Source organism: Colletotrichum phormii, assembly GCF_030913505.1.
Source record: "Colletotrichum phormii strain CBS 102054 chromosome Unknown BDP81scaffold_26, whole genome shotgun sequence".
Classification (NCBI taxonomy): Eukaryota; Fungi; Ascomycota; class Sordariomycetes; order Glomerellales; family Glomerellaceae; genus Colletotrichum; species Colletotrichum phormii.
Genome location: NW_026851468.1, coordinates 140,746 through 163,415, shown reverse-complemented (window position 1 = coordinate 163,415; position 22,670 = coordinate 140,746). Strand labels below are relative to the sequence as shown.

General features: G+C 52.8%; 6 protein-coding genes across 6 annotated transcripts; 5 read left to right on the top strand and 1 right to left on the bottom strand.

Annotated features, from left to right (window-relative positions):
* BDP81DRAFT_438373 (uncharacterized protein) lies at positions 1-3,708 on the top strand. Its single transcript, XM_060591316.1, has 7 exons — positions 1-272; positions 473-821; positions 874-1,312; positions 1,366-1,523; positions 1,590-1,726; positions 1,777-1,972; positions 2,028-3,708. The coding sequence occupies exons 1-7, from the start codon at positions 179-181 to the stop codon at positions 3,229-3,231; spliced, it is 2,577 nt and encodes an 858-aa protein (XP_060439920.1). The 5' UTR covers positions 1-178; the 3' UTR covers positions 3,232-3,708.
* A 2,039-nt stretch (positions 3,709-5,747) lies between these two features.
* On the top strand, positions 5,748-7,952 carry BDP81DRAFT_453978 (uracil-xanthine permease; the record flags this gene model as incomplete). The annotated part of the gene is made up of 8 exons (XM_060592887.1): positions 5,748-6,160; positions 6,218-6,369; positions 6,424-6,531; positions 6,593-6,841; positions 6,903-7,020; positions 7,082-7,265; positions 7,319-7,383; positions 7,436-7,952. The coding sequence occupies 8 exons, from the start codon at positions 5,748-5,750 to the stop codon at positions 7,950-7,952; spliced, it is 1,806 nt and encodes a 601-aa protein (XP_060439919.1).
* Positions 7,953-8,949: 997 nt separating this feature from the next.
* On the top strand, positions 8,950-10,900 carry BDP81DRAFT_464893 (NCS1 nucleoside transporter; the record flags this gene model as incomplete). The annotated part of the gene is made up of 5 exons (XM_060594210.1): positions 8,950-9,326; positions 9,404-9,458; positions 9,516-9,631; positions 9,692-10,452; positions 10,509-10,900. 5 exons carry the CDS (start codon positions 8,950-8,952, stop codon positions 10,898-10,900), a joined length of 1,701 nt encoding a protein of 566 aa, XP_060439918.1.
* Positions 10,901-11,191: 291 nt separating this feature from the next.
* BDP81DRAFT_398880 (shikimate dehydrogenase substrate binding domain-containing protein) lies at positions 11,192-13,852 on the bottom strand (the record flags this gene model as incomplete). Its single annotated transcript, XM_060588514.1, has 1 exon — positions 11,192-13,852. The coding sequence occupies one exon, from the start codon at positions 13,850-13,852 to the stop codon at positions 11,192-11,194; it is 2,661 nt and encodes an 886-aa protein (XP_060439917.1).
* A 1,021-nt stretch (positions 13,853-14,873) lies between these two features.
* On the top strand, positions 14,874-17,667 carry BDP81DRAFT_114297 (uncharacterized protein). Its single transcript, XM_060581520.1, has 2 exons — positions 14,874-15,179; positions 15,456-17,667. Exons 1-2 carry the CDS (start codon positions 15,079-15,081, stop codon positions 17,572-17,574), a joined length of 2,220 nt encoding a protein of 739 aa, XP_060439916.1. The 5' UTR covers positions 14,874-15,078; the 3' UTR covers positions 17,575-17,667.
* Positions 17,668-19,471: 1,804 nt separating this feature from the next.
* BDP81DRAFT_330933 (general substrate transporter) lies at positions 19,472-21,270 on the top strand (the record flags this gene model as incomplete). The annotated part of the gene is made up of 4 exons (XM_060585465.1): positions 19,472-20,184; positions 20,247-20,429; positions 20,493-20,864; positions 20,922-21,270. The coding sequence occupies 4 exons, from the start codon at positions 19,472-19,474 to the stop codon at positions 21,268-21,270; spliced, it is 1,617 nt and encodes a 538-aa protein (XP_060439915.1).
* Between the last annotated feature and the right edge of the window lie 1,400 nt (positions 21,271-22,670).

Below are 22,670 nucleotides of genomic sequence, written 5' to 3'. Positions count from 1 at the left end.
ATCTGTCTTCGTTCCCCTCACCTACTTCGCTTCTCAGCCCTCTTGGTGAAGCCCGCTTTTGGGAATTTCCATTAGTCGTCTTCCTCACACGCATTGACACCATCGTCCCTTCAATGCCAATCATCTTATAAGGCGCATTTGACAGAAGAATTACCTGTCTCTTGCCTCGTTAACCCCAATGGCGGGGCCAATCCAGCTGGGGGATGTCATCAACTTCAGCAAGCTCGCGTGGGACGTGTACAAGTTTGGTTGGGATAATGACTTCAACGCCAGTGAGTTCCTCGGCGCAAGGAATGCCACTTTCTTAGGCTGCCACTCTCATCATCATGACATTCTTCACATGTAGAGCTCTATTTGAAAATGGGTATCTGGTGTTTCTTTGGACACTGTTGGCGCCCTATAACAGTAGCCATGACTCAACTCAAGGAAACCTGCAATCCCAGATGCCAGCACTGACTTACGGTGATTGCAGCCCGGCAATACGCAGAGTTCGGTCGCGATGTCAGGGGATTGGCTGAGAACCTCGATATCCTCAGCCGCGTAGTAGACAAGGCCGGCCAGTCACTCCACCAAGAAAGGGCGTTCCAGCTTGAGCCATTACGCTGGGACCGTTCGTCCCTCGATGAGATCATAGGCGACTACCATGAGACTCTCACAGAATGCTGTACCCTGATAGAGAACAATCATCGCTACCGCCTCAGCAGCGGCCCGCTGAGGAATATCGAGTGGAATGTTCTCGTGGCGCCGGCGGCAGATCGTCTACGAGCGCGCATAGCCTTACATAATTCCAAGGTTCTTCACGTTCTGAAGCCGTTTGAGATGTAAGAATCCACATATTCACTACCAGTCGGTTCGGAGCACTAACCGCACCAGCGACCTTCTTTGTCGGATCCATGAAGATCTCGCCGAACGTATGAGTGCTATGCACCTTGACTTACGTCGCTTTATGGGGGTTCTCGTGCCTGATATGGAGCAGGCCCTGGCCCAGCAGGCTCACCGGGAATCTTTTCAGTTTGAAGTGCCGCCAAGTGTCGAGGATGGATTTCAGCGAGCATGGACGGCTGACAGACCGGATGACGCTCTCGAACCAAGTCTCCAGGCGATGGCGGATGCTTTCGTTCTTCATTACCACAAATCAACCATCGGGTTTACTGCCGGTATCCTGGTGGAAAATAGGGTTCCCGAGCTGGGGCAATATATCAATCTTTTGAAGTGTGTCTGGCTGATGAGACGGATCCGTGGTTCGACCGAAGTCGCTCAGCCGGGTCCGACCTTATCCCATTGGCCCTCGTACATCCAGGAGCTAGAAGATGTAAGTCGAGTCTCCAGCCTCATGCTACACTGACTAGTACTGACATTTGCTAGGGTCTTGCGTCGCAATGCGATCGATTCAGGCAAGAGCTCATGCCACCAAGTCTAGCAGGTTCAACACCTGAGATGTTCGAAATATGGCCCGAGAAAGAGCTTGCGCAGCTCGTGGACGTGGTGACCAGGGATGCTCTCATGGAAGAGGTCATGGATGTGTAAGTTCGTTCTAATACCAGGCCCTGACGCAATGTGGGCGGCTACTGATACCAGTTTCATACCAGACCGTTACAGTGCGCCACTGCTAATGTTGAGAGGAAGCTTCAGCTGCTTCGACGAATGGGTGCCGATGACAAACGCTTCAGGATAAACATCTCAGGCGTCGAGCTAGGGGGGACGAGTAGGAATGCACGTCGTCAAGGTATAAACTCCCCAGTTAGATAACATTGAACATGTGTTAACGTCCAATAGCTGAGACCATTGATTTCGACATCACGACTGTCATACTAAACCCCCTTTATGCTGTGCCATCCAACTCTGGCGGCGCATGGGACATGATATTGCGCAAGGATGAACGGATTGCCAAGCTGGCATTTACGCAGTTGAAAGATGCTGCCAAGTTCCAACAAGCTGTGACTGGTTTCAAGGCGTTTGATAGTTATTGCCAGTAAGCATAATAGACCCATACGCTGACCAGTGCCAACAACTTACAATACCGATAGATATAAGGCTATGGTTAGCTTCGTCGTGTCTGGGAGAGGAGATCCGATCGTCGAGGGAGCGTGTATACAGTTGTGGGTTCCAAAGCAACTCGATGGACAACTCGTTACGAACAACGAGGCGACGCTCGAGCAAACCACATCACCATCCCAGTCTGGGGTATTTTCGCCATCTAGCACAGCATCGAGACAGAGTACTCTCCGCAGCGTATGGAGCACCGCAAATCCAGTCACCACTAGCCCTACCGAGACTGTGTCAACGTGGATTAATAGCGGTCCACCGGCTGTAGGCGCATCACGGAGTCGTTCGGTGCCATCACCGCCGACAATCACCGGCCCGCTTGGAGCTCGGTCTCCCATGATGATACCGAGACGGCCAGTGGGGTCGGGCAGCACGCAGACAACGGCAGCGTCACCACCCAGTGCTAACCGGCAGGCAATGTTGTCAACATCGCCTGCAAGCCCTCGATCTTCATCTCTGCTCCCGGGATCATGGCAGTCAAGGGCACCATCCGTATCAACGGTCAACAGCCGACCTGATCGGACCTTTAGCGTCTCAAGCAATTACTCGACTACGACATCACCCTCAAACAACAGTTCAAGTGGAAGCGACGCGCACACCGTGACCGTAACCATAGGCGGGCACACGACTGGCACTGTCCATAGGCGCCCTCCCAAGCCAATGCTGGTGCTGTTCACGCAGAACATGCAGACAGGAAAGCGAGCATTGGTGACTATCGACATTGACGAAGACACCGATGTCAACCCAGACCGGTGCAACTGCCGCCGATCAGGAAGAGACGGATCGTCATGTCAGATTGCTGCCATTGAGCAGGATCGGGGCAACGCCGAGCTATCGGTGCGAAGATATGAAAGCCGAGACGACGACATGGACTGGAATCTGGCCAAGTTGGCACTGGGACGGCGAGGGGAGAAGGAGTACGCTGCTGCTGTCTGGAAGGACGTCCGGCGCATCAGCATCATGTTCCCGAGTTCCCAAGACAGGGCAAAGTTCGGAGGCACGCCGAATGTATGCCAGTGCAGTACGATAACAGAAGCCGAACTGAGCAAGTGTCTCAAGAATAAACACAAGGGGTTGCTTGGACTGGTCCGGGAATCTGGACGGCAGCAGCTGAACGAATATCATCGGGTACGATTCGGGTCGCAACAGGACGTGGTCCGTGGGATGAGAGACGACTATCGATGACAACTTCTCGAAGACGTTTCGATCAAAGGGTAATGTGATTGAGTTGTACATAAGCGAGCGAGTCGAGGAGGCGCCAAAGTTGGGTATCCTGGCATCTTGGGATCGCGATTTCGTTCCTTTTGGTGTTACGGCGTCGATGACAATGATGAAGCAAGCGATGCGCCTGTATGTATCTGGTCGAACGAGTAAGATGGGAGGGATCTAGAAGAGAATATTCGCCAAGTCCTAGAGAAAAAGTTGGAGAAAGAGACACCTCGTGGTGCCGTATCTTGAGGAGAGGATCAGGTAGGAAGCTTTGCTTCAGCCTTTGTGAGCCGGGACCATCTCTTTCTTTCGTCAACAACTAGTAATAGATAGCTTCGCGCGCATATGAATGAGTGGCATATCCAGTCAGATGTCGCAATTAGTTCGATAGCTCATTATCCCCTCGACTTACTTGATCGAATCGAAACAAATTAAGTTTTTCGTTATCGAAAACGACAGTTTCGCAAAGTGGGATAGGTAATGGATTAGAGTAGCCGTGAATCCGTGATGGTTCAGCTGTCCGAACCGGAGATAACCTCAGACTCGCTGGCGAGCTTCCTGAGGTCTCTTCGGCGAGGCCCTTCATGGGGGCTCTCCCTTGCTGTCGGAGCCCGCCGATGGCAGACAGAAGCTCTCTGGTGTCTCTGCTGTTTCTGGTAGGGAGCGACGCGTTTATTGCAATGCTTTATCCCGACCAGCCGTGCCGAAGAGCTGCATCTCCGAGTCTCGGCAGCAGACTAAGCCAATAAAATCGGCGCTGTGTCGCGGGTGTCGACGCCTCTATCTCCCGGGATTCCCTCCTTGACTCGATTGGGTTGCTTTCTTATCTCTACGGGGACTTGGTATGCAATTCTCTGTGGTGCCTGGGTGGCCTGGTCAGGTCTTATCTTTACGCCAGTCCGGATCTAAGCAGACGGTCTGCTTCTTTGGGGCTCTTGGGGGCGGCTCTGGCATGGCGTCCGTCAGAAGGTGTGTCGCGTAAACTTAAGTCTGCCCATAACCTTTCGGTGTGTATAGGTGAAGGCTGGCCAAGTGGCGTCAGATGAGTGTGAAGCTGAGGCAAAGCAACATTGTGTGCTTCTTGAAGTATCGAAGAGTCTGAGGCTGAAGGTGACGAACACTATCCGTAGACAAGGGGAAACCGTTATTCGCGCACGAACCATCTCTAATATTACCCACGAGCGACTCTTATCAGGGTACACCCAAGTTGCCAATTTCTCAATGGCATGATGAACTTCTCTACTGCACCACAGGTCGTGTTTGTCTCGCCACCGTTTTGAATCAAGAAGAATAAGCCGTGGAAACGGCAACTTGATCTGGCCGGCGGCGAGCAGCGGCCGTGGAAGTTCGCGGCGGGACGAAACATTGAGAGTTCATCATCCGCCGAGAAGATGGATGATTATTGAAACAACTGTGCTGAGAGTCGGAACCCCCGCGGAGATCACACAAGGCGAGCCGCTGGCAGTTGAGCTGATCCATCATCTCGCTCCCTGGCGCCGCATGTCGCACTTCGCAGCTCGCCGCATCTCTCTATTACTCCGTAGCTCGGTTCTCCCGGGTCCATGTAGGATGTGCCCGAAAGAGCACTCGAAGAATGAAGGCGGGATTCTCCTAGTGTGCCACGCGGGAGCGATGCCGGGGAGTTCCCCCACACTCAGGCCCTCCCACACCCCCAAGAAGTCGTCGACGTTGGTTCTGATGGGTGCTCCGGATACTTTGCAGTAGCGCCATTGCTGTTGTTGGGTCGCTGCATCAGACATGATGGAACATGTCACTAGCACGATACCAAGTTGTAGTCTACAGTAGTTGTTTGCTCTCTCTCTCTCTCTCTCTCTCTCTCTCTGTCGAGACTTGACATGCCATCTACATCATGACGGGCTGTGTGTTCAGTAACAGATGAATGTATCTCCAGATGCTCTCTTTCTCTCTGTCTCTGGCCACCCCTTGTTACTGGCAACCCACGCTCTCTCCCTTCAACCCCCATTCATCCAGTTCCAGGCCCGTGTCTGGAAACAGCCGGTGTTACTCTGGACTCGACCGTCAATCTTCTGCTCGCCCGGCACCCTCTCGAGTCTCTCAGCTACGCACCCAGGCGACACCCTACGCCAGAACCGGGCCCGCTCCTCTGGGGATACACATTTTTTTTACTATCGCCAGCCATTCACGTCGTTCCGAGCCGCTTATCCCACTGATAGCGGCTGAAGCTAATTGCTCGATACCATCAACTAAAAGGATCTCACCCATGCAAACAATGATCGAGTCAGATTGATATATAAAGAGAGATCCACAACCCTGCCTTTTGCTGGTGAATTTCGTGGATACCATCGGGTTAAATTCTTTTGCTTTGCTTTGCCTTGCCTTGCCTTACCTTGTCTGCATCGTCGACGAGTCCAACTCCGCCTCTTCTAATCAGAAAGCCGACGTGATCTTGGCCAATTACGGTCCCGCCAGCACTGAGTACCGATTGCACAACGCAAAACGACGGCGACATCATGGATGAAGATCAGGGTCCATCCCAAATCGTCCCTGGGACAGCTCCCAAGCGGACGATGGGAGACCGCCTTCGCAGTACCAAGAACAGATTCTTCACCAAGGACGGCTTGATTGGCGACTACGACTATGCTTTCCTGTTTACCCCGAACTTGCCATTCATGAGGAAGAGTCGCAAGGCCGCTCCCTTCTTTGGCTTGAACGACCGGATGCCTACGCTCTTGGCCATGTTGCTAGGATTTCAGCATGCCCTCGCCATGTTGGCCGGCATCATCACGCCGCCTATCTTACTGAGCGGCGCTGCAGGTGCCAATCTCACTGGGGAGATGCAACAGTACCTTGTCTCAACAGCTCTGATTGTGTCCGGCTTGTTGTCCATGATCCAGATCACCAGATTCCATATCCTGAAGACTCCGTAAGAAGAAGAAATGCATCCCTGCTGTGGGGCATTTAAGCTTATATCTTCATGTAGCTATTATATCGGAACTGGCTTGATCTCCGTAGTCGGTATCTCCTTTGCCATTATCCCGGTCGCACAGGGAGCCCTCTCGCAAATGTATGCCAACGGTTTCTGCCCGATGGATGGCGAGGGAAACAAGCTCCCGTGCCCTGATGGATACGGCGGTGAGTCTTACTCTTGTGCCTTTCAGCATAAATTGCCCAACTGACAGAGTGAAGCCATCATCGGCTCCAGTGCCCTTTGCGCTCTGATCGAAATCGCCATCTCCTTCATGCCGCCAAAGGTGATGCTTCGCATTTTCCCGCCCATCGTGACTGGCCCGACAGGTAAGCTCCTGCAACGTATAGATCCGTGAGAGAACTCCAGATATCTGACATGTGCTCTCAGTCATGCTCATCGGCATTCACTTGATCGAGACTGGTTTCCAGAACTGGATGGGTGGCTCCGGCCCTTGTGCCAACCCAACTTCCGACTTCTTTGCCCGGTGCCCCAACATCTCCGCGCCTCATGCCCTTCCCTGGGGCTCCGCTGAGTACTTGGGCTTGGGATTCTCCGTCTTTGTCACTATCATTCTCTGCGAGCGATTCGGCGCGCCCATCATGAAGTCGACGTCCGTTGTTATTGGCCTCCTCGTTGGTGAGTAGCAGTCCCGTATCTTTCGCCATGCCATTATGTTCTGTTGCTGAACTGCTCTCAGGATGCATCATCGCCGCTGCGACTGGCTACTTTGACCGCTCCGGCATCGACAGTGCCCCTGCTGCCTCTTTCATCTGGGTCCACACCTTCAAGCTCACCCTTTACGGGCCGCTCATCCTGTAAGCTTCAAAAAACCTGGGATAGTCGAGCATGAAGAAGCGAAACTAAACACGTCAATAGGCCTTTGCTAGCCGTATATATCATCTGTGCCACTGAAGCCATTGGAGATATCACTGCCACCTGTGATGTCTCTCGCCTCGAGGTTGAGGGCCGTCTCTTCGAGTCCCGTATCCAAGGCGGTGTCCTCGCCGATGGTATCAACGGCGTTCTTGCGGCTCTGATGACCGTCACTCCTATGACAACTGTAAGCTGATGGAATCTGCTCAAATCTGAATTATTTGAACTGACCGGAGAAAGTTTGCCCAAAACAATGGAGTCATCGCTCTCACCCGCTGTGCCAACCGCAGCGCCGGCTACTGCTGGTATATTTCCTTCATCCAATTCTCCAAAGCCTCTCGGCTAATAATATCTTAGCTGCTTCTTCCTCATTATCATGGGCATCTTCGCCAAATTCGCTGCGTCACTCGTCGCTATCCCTTCGTCCGTCCTTGGGGGTATGACCTCGTTCCTCTTCACGGCTGTCGCCGTCTCCGGTATGGCCATCATCACAAAGGGCGTGCCTTTCAACCGACGAAACCGCTTCATCTTGACCGCTGGTCTTACACTCGGCTACGGCGCCACCCTCGTGCCTACTTACTTCGACAACGTCTTTACGTATGCGGGTGACAACCGCGGTCTGAGGGGGTTCCTCGACGCCATCGTACTCATCATGGAGACGGGCTTCGCTATCACGGCCTTCGTCTGCATGTTCCTCAACTTTGTGCTCGACGAGGAGATTGAGGACACAGAGGGCCACGACGTCATCCCCACCACTGGAATCGTCACTCCCAAGGACGTCAACGGCGGAGAGAGTGCGCGTGGAGCTGATTCGGAGGATATCCAGCCTATTGGGCACAACACCAGCGGCAAGCGTGATGAGAAATTGTCTTGAAGCTGAGCATTGTGGTTTGGCATACTTAGATGGTGCTGCGGTGTTGCATTAAAAGCCGAGGTTTTGTGCGTTTGAATGTGTTTTCGGTCATGTATGAAGTATGAATACCCACCCTCACTGTCTTGAATTCATCCCAAGCGATTGTTCTGCAAGTCAAGCATCTTACCGCAACGAGAATTCACTGTTCCCCTTGATTGGAGTATCTGGTGACATTGCGCCTGACTACTGGTATTCAACACCGTATAAGTGCGAGGACATCGAGATTTGATGGTTTCAGCATCACGGGTCATCAAGTTCATCAAGGTAGGCAAGTGGCGATCGAATTGACGCCACAGAAAGCTATCCTTCGGATACATGGAGTCTCATGCAGATGCTGCATCGTCGCCTCAACAACGCCACCCTAGGTAGTTTCGGTTAACAGTTGGTCTTCCTTCGCACAGGCGGAAGAGCAACATCGAGGGTTGATAAGAAGGCCGACGGCAATTGGCCACGCGCATTCCACTCTGGTGCGTCGACCCCCTGGGCTGTTGATCGAGTGCCTGACATCCCTCCATGTCGCCTCGTTATCTTCCTTTCCCCAAAGACCAGGCCATCAGACTCACTTGGTCGACTTGCTTGCCCAAGATAGTCGTTTGAGAACATGGTTGAGTCTCCAACCCCGACCAAGTAATCATTGGCGATATGGCCATGTTCTTTTTGAGGCGCAGGATGCGGAGCTGACCGGAGCCAATCCCGCAAATGCAGGTCGTACAAAGGAAGAAAGGTCACATCCGTGGATGGGTTGCTTTGCATAAAGCTGGATGCTTTCGGACTACATAGGTGCGGCCATGTCTCACTGTTCGGCGTGGCTTGGTCTCTTGCAATTGTGCACCCACAAGGTTGTTGGCACACCTCAATAACCTTGGAAGGTCGTTTTGAATTACAACTTCAATCGAGGGATCGAGAGGACGAGGGTATCTTTGGTTTGCGTGAGGACCCAAACAGCTCCAACGTCAAGATGAAGGGCATCAACATGCAGGAAGCGAGGCGGCGATTTACGTCGATGGAGGCATGGGAGCTTCCCAAGCATCCCAGCGCCATTGCGCCAGAAGGCGTACGAACCAACCCGGACATGGACCCCGTACCGGTACTGATGCGAACTTGGTCACTATGGACTATCCTGGCCTACTGGAGTACCGATCTTATGAACCTCTCGACTCTACAGACCGCCGGGTCTATACTTGCGGTCGGACTCAGCTGGCGCGAGGCGATTCCCATCATGTTTGTCGGAACAACGTGTATCGCAATAGCAATGGTCCTCAATGGAGCTATTGGAAGTCGTCTACATGTCCCCTTTAGTGTCATTGCCACAGGTAGTTTTGGGTTCTATTTGAGGTGTGTACTTCTGGATGGAACAGACTTGATTGAACAAGACCTCACCGCTTGGATTTGAAGCTGACTCCTCATTTCAGATACTTCGCTATTGTCAGCAGAGCTATCCTTGCTATGTTCTGGCTAGGTGTACAGGTAATGATTCGTACGCATTACTTCAACTGGCTTGCTAACATCAATCTTCAATAATAGTGCGTCAACGGGAGTGTATGTGTGACAATTATGCTGAGTGCATGGGCTCCTTCTTATGGACGGATACCGAATGCCTTACCTGAGTCGGCTGGCATCACCTCTATGGGAATGTGCTCGTGAGTTCGTTCATGAAGTTACTGGTTGTATATCAAAGTACGTACTAACAGGTCACCCAGGTTTTTTCTCTTCTGGGTTATTCAACTGCCACTGTTACTCATTCACCCTACCAAACTTCGACCACTCTTCTATGTCAAGTTAATCGCTACTCCAGCTGTGGTTTTAGGGACCTTGGGGTGGGCTGTCAAACAAGCCGGGGGCGGAGGTGATATCTTTAGGTTGCAACCTGAGTTCTCTCCGGGGACTTCCAAGTATGCCTGGCTTTGGCTGAGCTGCATGTCGTCGGTCTCGGGACAATGGAGCACGATGGCGATCAATATTCCGGACTTCTTGCGCTACAGCAAGTCTAGGAACGCCCAAAACGTCCAGCTCATATTTGTCCCTATTGTCTTCACCCTGTGTGGAACTATGGGTATTATCACCACATCAGCCACGAAAGTCTTCCAGGGAGACGGCGAATACCTTTGGAACCCGCTGGATATTGTCAGTCTTTGGTTGGAAAATGGCTCGGGAGGACGCTGTGCTGCCTTCTTTGGGGCGCTGGCGTGGCTCATTGCAACGATCGGCACCAACATTACGGCGAACAGCATCAGCGCGGCCAACGACCTGACTGTCATGTTCCCGCGCTATATCAATATTAGGAGAGGCAGTATAGTTGCTGCAGTGATAGGTGCCTGGGTCATTGTGCCGTGGAAGATTCTTGCCAGCGCCGCTACGTTCTTGAACTTCATGGGGGCTTACGCCGTCTTCCTCGCCCCTCTGAGCGGCATCATGGCCGCAGACTTTTGGCTCGTCAAGAAACAACGATACGACCTGCCCGGTATGTGATAATCTCCTGCTTGAGCCACTTTTACTGACGCTCTGTCTTCGCCCTAGATTTATACGACCCTCATGGCCGCTATCGATACATCGCAGGTTGTAACTGGAGGGCATTTATTGCTTTCATCGTGCCGGTTGCACCCAACTTGCCTGGAATGGCCTTGGCAATCAGCGGCTACCCTGCGGTCCAGATCTCTGAGGGTGCTCAGCATCTCTACAGCTTTGATTGGCTATTTGGGTTCGTCGTCTCGATGTTCCTATATACAACACTGAGTTGGGCTGTGCCTGCGAAGGAGACCTTGGTTGAGCGAACAATCTTGACCAGGGAGGACGGAATCGAGATTGAGGGAACGCGAGACGGCAGTGACATCGAGAACCCAAAGATGCCCGAGAAGGTGTTAACCACAGCGGGAGACGGTCGCCATACTCCTGAAGCTAGAGGCCAATAATGGAGGAATAAGGTGATCTCAAGAATGGAACCTGGAGGTAGGACCGACCCTGAGCGATAAACTTGAAGAGATTGATGAATAATGCACCTGAAGCCTAGGCTTGTAGAGCAGGTAGAACATTTCGCAATGAAGACGGTTGCGGGTTTCAGAGAAGGGTGTGAGACATGGGTCAATTATTTTTTACTCATTTATTAGTCGTGTACGTTGCTGTGGTATCTTGGCTAGCAGTGTAGAATGAACTGCTCTCTGATCATGGTCTCCTGTCATCATTACTCCCATAGGAAAGAAATCTCATGGCTCCTGCTCGACAATATTGTTGAGACGCGGCTGCAGTTGTGCGAGTGCTGAGCGGTCGTGCCCGTCGGGATAGGCACGGAAAACCTCTCCTCGCATCAACCTACGTGGTGCTCGTCTGCCTGTAAATAGCTCAAACTGAGCGAAACCCTGCTCAGGCAACAGATCAAGACCGTCCATAGTAACCCAGCCCCGATGCGACACTTTCCTCGCTTGGTTCAAGATCGGGGTGTCTAGCGTCTTGTAACCCAGCTCAACCAGACAACCGCCAGTCGGACTACCCAGCCATGCCTGTGGCGCCTCGAAGTTGGGTGCGGGGACATCGCCAATGCTATGTGTCGGTATGCAGGAGACGATCATTGTCGGCAGCCGGAAGTCTTCGGGCCATGGCTCATCCAGGTTCCGGATGATGTGGAATTTCGTTTCCACATCTGAGGTTGCACTGAGGAGCGGCAGATCGTGCCGTTTCAACAGGCGTGTAAAGTGATTAACCATCTTTTCCGCATTCGTTATCGTCCGATTGTAGACCACGATGTTCTTGACTCCAAGCTGTAGCATACTGTAGGTCGCTGCGCGAGCCATACCGCCAGCACCGATGATGAGGCCGCAGCTCGATGTTCGCACTGCATTGGCGGGAGAGAGGCCTCTGCGAATGCAAGCCCGTATACCGATCCAGTCCGTGTTCTCTCCATAGAGCGCCCTCACCGGACCGGCGCGGTTGCGGCAGTTGAAAAGCTTCTCGTCTTCTGGAATAGTGCCGTCGGGATTCAGTCGACGTACAGGAACCAGTGTGTTGACTGCACCTATCGCCTGCGCATGTCGGCTCAAAGAGTGTGTAAGGGTGATGATCTCGACTTTGAAGGGCAACCCAACACTAGCCCCCGCGAAGTAGGGATCCTCAATGAGCTCTCGTAGCCCGTTCAGGGAAGGTGTTGAGAACGGTCGGTAGAGGTGGGGAATGCCGCAAGCCTTCAGAGCGGCATTGTGCATGGCTGGCGACAAACTGTAAGAGACGTGTGCACCAAAGACGTAGATCTTCATGGGGTCGAACAGAAATGAATTGTAAAGTGCTTGCGTCGCTTGAGCTGCCGTCAAGCATGGTTGGTTTGGGCTGTAAGTCGATGATACGGGCTTCTCTGGCACAACACTGGTCAGGACGTGGTTCATGGCCGCCGAGTGTCTGCCACGAGGCCCAGAGTTGTAAGCGATAAGGGGAATCTTGTGGCCCATAGAAGCCTCAACCAGGGCCTTGAGGTGGCTGATATCGAAGTTGTCCTTGATCGAAGTCACCGGCTTGACGAGCCGGACCAGATCACATCCTAGACGCCGTGCTCTGTGATATTGTGACATCCAGAAAGGGTCTGACCACGGTGGGGAGTCGGCTGCAGGCGTCAAGTGACCAATAATCTTTGAGCGTCTCTTCATAGAGATGATGTGCAATAGTTGAAAGTCGTTTAGGCGGAGGTCGACAGTGAGGTATTCAGGACAGAGTCGTAGGCCGTGTAGTATGTAGTCCGTGTACACCGACTCTGAAGAATCTGGAAGAACAACGTGGTACATCAAGGGTATTACGGTGCTCCTCCTAATGGACCCAATGATTCTAGCAATATCGGCGGCTCGCTCGGAGTCTAGTGATTGTGCACCAGCGATTCCGTCGACGACGATTTCAATAGCATCGGCTCCGGTCTCCAGCTCTTCAATGGCGAGTTCATTGTTAAGCAGGCTTGAAAGAGAGACCGAGATGGCGTAAGTGAACCTCCTGTCCTCCGTAGGTATGGAAGCCAACGGGAAAGCCGACTCAATGAACGGGATGGAGCCCTTGGGCATGATGAGACTGAGGAACTTCAAGAAATGCCTCTCTGCCCGTTTTAAAGTCAGGTAGGGAGCAGGTGGCTTTTGACCGCCAGCGTGAGCCTCAATTCTCGCGGCATCGGTTTCGATCCATGGGTCGGCCGTCTCAGAGACGTTGAAGAACTCAAGGTTGCTGCATGTCCGGAAAATGGTGCTGCTGGCGGCCAGCAGATTCCTCGCCTTGTCTTCGTCCTCGATCTTTAGGTGCTCTTGAATAGCCTTGACGTCCCGCACAATATGGACGACGGGATGTGTACGACAAAACTCTCTCAAGAGAGTCTGGACCCCGCGTTCCATCCAGCTGCACACAATCAAGGTGCTCTTGGAGTTCTGGTCGAGGAGGTCCCGCAGGACGTCTGTCTGTCGGCGGTGACATTCAGCGGGGCCATGGGCCCTCTTATATGCGAAGCTGGTCAGGCCAGTGACCTGTTGGAAGGCCTTTTCGCAGTCGACGGCCCTCCGTTCCATGGCGGTCGAGGCAATGATGGCGAGCGTGGATTTGCCTGCGCCGCGAATGCCGGCAAGGACAATGGAGGCATCGGCAGGGAATGGCGGAACCTCGCCAGGAAGATGGGCTATGGGTGTTGCTGGTCTCGTGATTGGAGTCTCTGGTCGTGAACACGCAGCCATGGAATATCTGCTACTGTTGGTCCTCGGGCTCTGGGGTTGACTCGGCGACGCAGAGTGGCCATTGCGACCATCGACACGGACGAACTTTGCGGGATTCTCGAGTTGGTGGTGGTGATGGTCCTCCTCATCGCTCATGGCGGTGGCCACGTAGGACCGCTTCACTCCAGCTGTCGCCATGGCTCCTCGGCCTGCCTGACTGTAGCAGTGCAGACGCAGGTGGGTTGAAGAGGAGGAAGAGAAAGCCCAGGATGCATGCGCACGCGCCGGTGTCGAGTTGAGACTCTGAGAGAGAGGGCGCGCGAATACCTCTGTCGTTGAGCTATGTTTCGTGCAAAGCCGTTCAGCTGTGGTCCAACAAGGTCAAGCTCTCTCTGGAGGAGAGTCAAGTCAGTCAGTCCACGTTGAGTCGCGCCCCGAGTCCTACGTAGTACGAACACACCGCGGCAGAAATGTTAGGTCACTAGGTGGGAGGAACCTCAAAGCCGTTCCCCAGTTCCGACCCTCGGGGCTAAATTGGTGCCCCTCTCCCTTACTCGGCGCTAAGGTGGGATACTCTGATAAACGTTTAACCATGTGCTTGGAGTTAGTGAGCTACTTGTGGGCGTGGGGGGATGTTGTCCTACGAGTTGAAGAGAGCAAACTCGGCTGTTTGAGGTTTGCGACGGGATAACTTGGGATGAGCCTATGAGGCCCTCGTGAATGTCCCTTGAGTCTAGGGTGTGCTGGCTATTGTCAGCTAAAGTCGAAGGGTTGCCATCGTCAACCCCCCCCTGGTCTTGACTCTTAGATCTGGATACCATCTGGAGACTTGGCCTGGCTTCAAAGTATCTCCTTAACACCCCGCATGCCGAGTTGTCCGTACTCACCATCTCGCGGCCAATTAATGCCACAGAAATGCCAGCTGACCAGCCTTTCCAGCCTGCCCTTTGTCCCATGAGGTCCGAGATCTAGCAACAACCTTTGAGGGCGGCACCGCGAGCGTTGGCCTGTGAGGTTACCCCAGGATTTCCCCACTCTCCGTCCAGCACAGCGCGCGGGAAATCTTGGAGAAGAAGCAAAGACGACGTCAATCTCATCATTGCTTGTTGTTTGCTACGGCCGCTGCTGAGTCTGATACTACTGCTGCTGCTATCCGTACCGCTGCTGGAGTTGCTGCTTCTGCTGCTCGACCGTGTGCTATCATACCTTGCTCGTTCCGCTCGCCGCAACGCAACGCAACATCCACTCGCAAATCACAACCCCAGTCGCTGCTCACTTCGCTTCAATCATCGCCCGCAGCGCGCGCTCTTTTGCCCTCGCAGCTCCCTCGTCGACATCACCGCTTCTCGTGCCGCGCCCTCTATGCCGTCCTCCGCGGCGTGAGCCATTGGAGCTGCCCTGCCGCTTGCGGCTACGACTAAAGGATGCCATCCAAGAGAAAGGCTCAAGATGCCGAGACCAGTGTCACTTCGACCTCTGTCCCAAAGCGCCAGAGGGTATCTCGAGCATGCGACCAATGCAGAAGGCAAGCAGAGTCCAGCACCATTGTTTCTCCCTTTCCCTTTCCCTTTCCCTTTCCCTTGTCATCGTCGCCTTGTAGCTGGCCTTCCCTCCAAGCAACTGGAAGTTCAAGAGACGACAAGTCTAGAGACTTCTCCGTTGCAAGCGTTCCGGCATAGCTAATGCTTTGTCGATAATGTTCTGCACATTGCCTGCGATATCGGCTCTGGTGCTGACCTCAGTACCACTGTCACCAGCTTTCTACATGTGCGAACCGAACTTGTGCTAACTATGAGGACAGTGCCCGAGAGAAATGTGATGGCGTCCAACCTCAATGCTTCTCCTGTGTAACCTTGTCGCGGCCATGTACATACAATGTCGCACCGAAGAAGCGCGGCGTTCAGACCGGCTTGATCCGAACTCTCGAGCTTGCCCTTGTATGGCTCTTCGACCAGGTTCCTGGAACAGAAGAAAAGCTGGCCGGTCTACTCACACAGGAGGGTGGTGGTGGCCAGTCCCTCCTCCTCGACAAAGACAGCGAGGCAGGAAATCGCCTTCACAAAAGATGGAGGAGATGCCGTGTTCACAAGGATATTGACCGGCTACTCTCTGGGAAGGACGGCATAAGTCCCCGCCAGGATACCTCTGGAGACGAATCAGATGCCGAAGCTGATGGCCGCAACAAACGGAACGGAGAGACTCCGTTGGACGGTCCTGACGTTTCTCCGCAACCTAATGCCGTTGATCGCAAACCTGACGCCACCCAGAAGGAACCAGTACCGAGACACCGGCATGGCTCCAGGTCTCGGCGAAGGTTCAAGTTACCAAGCAATTTCCCTCGATTATTAGAGGTTTACTATTCGTACACCCACAGCTGGCTTCCGATATTAAACTCCAAAGAGACTCTCGACAGTGCTGCGGCCTCGTACCCTTCAGACGGTCTCGATATCGACCCAGAAGATTCGAACAACAGCGCTGCTCATGCTGAGCTCTGGTGCGCTCTTGCTGTCGGGGCATTTCAGGATGCGGCATCATCACAGCCTCCAGGGGGTTCAGAACCACCAGACCGACCCAGTATGATAACAGCAGCAGCCCGTAGCCTGATACCGGTAGAAACTGACATGGCACTGGGCCATGTAAAAGCACTTCTAGTACTGTCCTTAGTGAAGCTGGGGCAGGACAACGCCGGGGCAGCTTCCCTATTGATTGGTCTAGCCGTCAGGGGCGCCATGGCTTTGACAGATGGACGATCACGAAACGGTGGGCGAGACTCGATCTCGGGGCTGTCGGTTTCCTCGACGCAAGAAGCATACTCGATAGCTTTGGACCGGGTCTTGATGACCTGTCTTATGCTCGACACCATCGTATCCCTAAGGCTTCGTCAGACGCCTCACATGAGGACAAACGACATGAAAGATAGGCCAACCGAAGAGAGCGGGTCAGAGGAATGGGCGCCCTGGGCTCCCAGAGCTGGGTTCGGACTGGAAGATGTTGAAGCTGCTGTACAGCCTGCACAGTCTTTAAGCTCCTTCAATCAGCTCTACCAATTCTTCCGCACACTGAACCAGAGTGTTGAATCTGGGAGCACGGGGCCAAAAATTGGTGCCGCGAACCTAGTTCAAGTGCTTGATCCCCGTTTCTCTTTTTGCAATTCAGTAGTCTTTGGAGCGTCAACGATACCCATCCTTCCATCGGCTTTCCTTATCCAGGCTACCTTCCTCGGTGCGACCTTGACTTTGATGGCCGACCCTCGAGTGTCTCTAATCTGGAGTCTGATGGAGGTTTTGGAGAGTTCGATATCTCACTTTGGCGCAGCCGGCGTCTCGCCACTCCTGGTCACATATATGAGCATCGCAAACACCAAAATTTGCGTCAAAGCTCTCCGGGACGATGACAAGACGCGGTGGAACTCACTGATGGGTAGTCTGATGTCTGTCTGGCAAGATCGGACGACGAATGTGGATTCTTCTCCCGTGGATGCGGAACCGAGCGAGCAAACACCAGCTCAGGCCGAGCCGGCCGTGAATCAGTTCTCTCACCACCCATCATCTGCTCGCAGGAACTCACAGTTTCCGCAGTTCTCCATGCCCGCGGACTCCTACCATCACCCTAACAGCAACGGGTTTTTACCAACAGCATCGTCCGTCAGCCCATCAACGGCGAGAACAATGCCATTTACGCCAGGGAGCCAACTGGATGCATTTCCTTCAGGCTTCATGGGGCATTTGTCGTCAGCTCAGGCACCCTATCTTATGGGGCAAGGCGCTCACGGTGTGGATTATGACGCCATTATGGACGAGCTTGCTTCTATCGACTGCACAGATAGCATGGAAGCCGACCCGCAGTTTATGGCCAATCTCGGCTTTGCCCCAGGGTCAGATCTGACGGATATGCTTCGGGGGGAGTATGGGGGGATGTGAGAGAAGTATAATGTATTATGACCTTTAGTAGAAAATGAACATTGATTCCAGTCTCTGGAAATACTATCTGCACCGCAATGTTATCTCCTTGTTCTCCCTGTTCCAACGAACAAATGCAGCAATGCTAGCAGGCAAGTCTTGCGGTGTGACGAAGAAGTGTTCATCCAGAGTGGGCTACGCCAAGAGCAGTGATTTGTACATCCGGACTGTCTAGCCTTTTTCGTCTCTTTCCCTGAAGAAATTCCAGTTGGCTTATCTCTCTTATTTGTTGACCCTCTTGCACCGCCGACAAGACTACGGAGTCTGGCCTCTTCTTACATGTACTCACGAGGACTTTAGAGAGTTAGCTCCGGCAGAGTGAAGAGCAGGCTGCGACGGAATTACAATCATCAGGGACAGGACTGGACGCCAAGTGCCGCATTCACCCATCTCACAGAAGCACAATGTTTTACCACAGCAATTTGGAATCGCCAGGCTGCCAGTACCCTAATTTAGCTGTTGAACTGTGGCCAGGAGGTGATGAAGCACAGCCTACGAATGTGCCCCGGCATGCCTCCACTCTGATTGTTTGATGGCACGTACCAAGTCTATGGATACCAACCATTTTTGTGGCGACGAGACTATTCACGTGGGGTTATTCAATGCGGAGACTTAAGGTTAAGATGATGCATACGAGGTTTTGTCTGGATCCGCGTGGCCTGGAAACATCTCAGAGTCAGGCAGAGAGATTCATTTGCCCCTATTGCAATCACGATCAAGTCGTATCTTGAGCCCGTTTGCTTCATCACAGTGGGACATACTCAACACCAAGAAATCACAGTCCTTGGCGGCAAAGAATTATCATCCGGCCGATGATGGCAGGGTTGAGAAGTTGTCTCCGCTAGCGACTACCTACTAGGACAACGTAATCGTACAGTCCGAGTGAGTTGAGTTGTCGTGGACTCGTGGTCAATAGTCATGTGGCCAGGCCTTGGAGAGCGTCCCGGTGGCTTGGTTGGCGTATCTCAACCGGATATTCTCAACTCCACCTTGGCGTATCTACCAACAACCTGATTTGAGCCCCTGCCGACTTGACAGTCACAGCATGCACCCCGTAGGCTAGGCATCTTCCCCATATCTGCGTACGGACACAGGCAGAGAAAGCTGGGGAACAGGTTCTTCACCCGCATTGCTGTCATTGCGTTGGGTTGGGATTGGCACAAGTTGGGACGTCGGACGACGTCCACGTGCAATGCGAGACAGTCGAATGGCAATAGAGAAGCGCTTACAGGATAAATATTCAACCCACAGCCCCGGTCTGGGCAGGGGTTCTCCAGCATTTGGGGGTCTATGAGATTGGATCTAGTTCGGAAACAGATAGTTGGTGCGGAGAAGAACATGTCTGCCGGGCTCCACGCGTATGGAGAACGAGTCAGTCATAGGTTGCAGATTTTGCTCCGGTTCGGAGACGGCGCGCCAGTCCAACAACCTTCTAGTTGGAGGGAGAAGCGTTCACCCCATAGTCAACATTCCGGAATCTCCAGACGCATGAGCGAGTTTGTTCGTGTAGCGTACCCCAGATCCCATTCGTCCACGGTCCAGCCGCTCGATTCCCTCCCCGTGGGAAGGTCCCCGTGGGATGACCCAAACTCCGCAGCTCCAGACCCCCAGACTTTACCCCAGACGAACCGATACGTGCGCCACCTGTCAGTCAGTCTTTACCAAGTTGTTGGAGAGCCAGAGAGCCCTGACGTGTCCATATACAAAGGCAACCCTGGACCGCCGTAATCTGATTTTTTTTCCGTCTCTCCTTAAGACTCTTGACTCTTCAACCCCAACCTAAGACTTGGAGTTCAGACGGTCTCAACTTCGCCTCGAACACCAACAACCGCCAGACACCTCTTACCCAACCATCACGATGGCTCTCTTCACTCTCGTAGAGGACCGCCCGACGCCCAAGGCGGTGTACAACTGGCGCGTCTACTTCTGCGCAATCATCGCGTCTTTCGCCAGTTGTACCATCGGCTATGACTCTGCCTTCATCGGAACCACCCTCGCCCTGCCCTCCTTCATGGAGGAGTTCCAGTTTGCCTCCTACAGCAAGGATGGTCTGGCTCTGCTCAAGTCCAATATCGTTTCTGTCTACCAGGCCGGTGCCTTCTTCGGAAGTTTGTTCGCCTACGTCAGCAGTTACTTCCTCGGCCGCAAGAAGAGTTTGATGCTCTTCACTACAGTCTTCCTCCTCGGTGCCGGCATGATGCTTGGCGCCAACCGCGAGCGCGGCCTCGGCCTCATCCTCGCTGGCAGAGTTCTTGCGGGTATCGGTGTGGGCGGCTGCTCCAACATGACTCCCATCTACATTTCGGAACTCTCCCCTCCCGCTGTGCGTGGACGTCTCGTCGGTATCTACGAACTCGGATGGCAAATCGGTGGCCTCGTCGGCTTCTGGATCAACTACGGTGTCGATTCTACCATGGCTCCCAGCCACAGCCAGTGGCTCATTCCTTTCGCCGTTCAGCTGATTCCTGCCGGCCTTTTGCTCGTCGGAGCTCTCTTTATCCCCGAGTCCCCCCGTTGGCTGTTCTCCAAGTACAAGAGAGAGGAGGCGATGAAGGCTCTTTGCTGGATGCGGTTTGTGCCCCACAATCCATTATTTCGCTAATGACCTCAGGCTGACCAATCCCTTCTCACAGAAACCTGTCCCCTGAAGACAAGTACATCATTGAGGAGGTTCAATACATTGATGCCGACCTCGAGCGCTACCGCCAGGAAGTTGGTGCCGGTTTCTGGAAGCCCTTCGCTTCTCTCAAGCAAAGCAAGGTCCAGTGGCGCTTCTTCCTTGGTGGCATGCTTTTCTTGTGGCAAAACGGCTCTGGGTAAGCGAGCAATCCTTCATGAATATCAAGCTGTATCCGAGTCTCTAACACAATCCTCAACAGTATCAACGCCATCAACTACTACAGCCCTACGGTCTTCAAGAGCATTGGCATCACCGGTACCAACACCGGCTTCCTTACAACTGGCATTTTCGGTGTCGTCAAGACGATTGTCACCTTCGTGTGGCTTCTCTGGCTTATTGACCACCTTGGTCGCCGCAACCTGCTTATGATTGGTGCCATTGGCGGCTCCTTGTGCATGTGGTACATTGGCGGTTACCTTGCTCTCAACCCGGCATCTGGAAATGGTGGCGGTCTCTCCGGCGGCGGAATTTCCGCTATGGTATTCTTCTACCTCTGGACAGTGTTCTACACGCCTTCGTGGAACGGCACCCCTTGGGTCATTAACTCTGAGATGTTCGACCAGAACACGAGGTATGTTGAAATCTGCATCAGGTCTTTCGTGGCAAAGTCACTGACACGTACTCTCAGATCCCTCGGCCAGGCTAGCGCAGCTGCTAACAACTGGTTCTGGAACTTCATCATCTCTCGCTTCACCCCGCAAATGTTTAATGCGTGGGGCTATGGAGTCTACTTCTTCTTCGCCTCGCTCATGATTTGCTCCGCCATCTTCATCTTCTTCCTGATGCCTGAGACCAAGTCCATTCCTTTGGAGACCATGGACCGTCTCTTCACAATTAAGCCTGTCTGGCGGGCAAACAAGACCATCATGGCCGAGTTGACGGATGAGCAGGGATTCAGACAATACTCGGACGATGGATTCGGAGAGAAGTCTGATGATGCGGAAATCAACCAGGTAGAGAGGAAGGACAGCGTTTAATGAATGGGTTCACGGTTTACTAATATGATATGAAGGACGTTTGAATGGTTAGAGCAGCTAGGTGGCTATTCCAAGATTCCAGTCTCTAGGAATTCACATGCTTCCATCCCGAGCCGATCCCGCAAGTGACCCATAAAGCGAGTCATCGAGTCACATTCGAGACACAAAGTACAAGTACAAGTCTATGCAAGAGCGGGGGTAGAGCGAGCGACGGCGTTGAGAGTTGAGACGGAGAGGAGGAAGAGCGAACCAGGGTGATACCAATGCTAAGCTGAGGTGCTGCATGAGGTGTAAAAAGCAAAGTAAGCTAAGTCCCGCTCTTGGCTGTCACGGCAGGGCAGATAGTTTCGATCGTGGTGGCTGGTCGTTTGGCAAACTGTCTTCGTGGTTGTGTGTATCCGTATCTGCTTGTTCCCCTTGGCGCAAGAGAATAGTTACTTAAGGTCGAACAAATCAAGAGAAACCAAAGCTGGAAAAGACGACTTCAAATATTCATCCAGCTCCCACGCAATTATGGGCCTTTCAATACGCGAGACATCTTGTACATGTACTTCGCAAAACCTGATCATGTTTCGTAAGCACGGCGTGGAGAGAATGATCCCATCTGAGCCTTCTCAGACTCAATTGTGGTACGAGAAGACTGGCAGTGCAGGGGTAATTTGCGGCTTACGAAGACAAGAGCGCTCGCCGGGTAAATGTTACTGAAACTCGGAATGTATATGCACGGTACAGTTACAGACCAAGGGTTACGATTCGCCCTTGGTCTGTTCTCTGGAGACGAAAGCTGTCTGTCCACTGTTATCCAGTGCAGAGGTGGAAACGTATTTCCTGTGATGGAACTCATATCATCCGTAATGTTTTCGACCCGGTGCCTACGATATGTCTCATCATCGTCTTCATACATACTGTGAAAATAAAGCCATGCCTGTACAATGAATCTTCCTAGACTCGAAAATCTAGCATAATTGTGCTAAGGTCGAAAATTCATTGCGAGAAACATAATTTACTGAGTTCTAATTACGCTAGGCGGGGGACTGTCCTTTGATGGTCTGTGAAACGATATCGAAGCACTCACTCTGATTACGGCTGTTGGATGTCCAAATATCACAACTGAGTTGGTTTCTCTATTCCCGTGAAGAATCGACTTGTTTTCCAATCAATGTAAAAATTGCATCAAATATCCTCGCTCGTTGTGAGATCTTAGTATCATCTCATTTTGTCAAGCATGAGTAGGCTTTAAGATTGCAGATGCAGCAAAAGCGAATGTTTTGACATGTGTACGGATCATTATCCCAGGTCGATTTTATTCCACGCTTGGAGACCTCAGCGCTGCACTGTACCTAGTACGCGAACGCATGATAAGACTTCTTCCATTGGGCCACTGGAACTGGACAAGCTAG

Bases quoted from the DNA above. Each gene is read 5' to 3' on its own strand.
- BDP81DRAFT_438373 (XM_060591316.1), top strand. From the start codon at position 179: ATGGCGGGGCCAATCCAGCTGGGGGATGTCATCAACTTCAGCAAGCTC. The intron at 822-873 runs GTAAGAATCCAC...TAACCGCACCAG, and splicing joins GTTCTGAAGCCGTTTGAGAT to CGACCTTCTTTGTCGGATCC. The intron at 1,727-1,776 runs GTATAAACTCCC...AACGTCCAATAG, and splicing joins TAGGAATGCACGTCGTCAAG to CTGAGACCATTGATTTCGAC.
- BDP81DRAFT_114297 (XM_060581520.1), top strand. From the start codon at position 15,079: ATGCCATCCAAGAGAAAGGCTCAAGATGCCGAGACCAGTGTCACTTCG. The intron at 15,180-15,455 runs GCAAGCAGAGTC...CTATGAGGACAG, and splicing joins GCATGCGACCAATGCAGAAG to TGCCCGAGAGAAATGTGATG.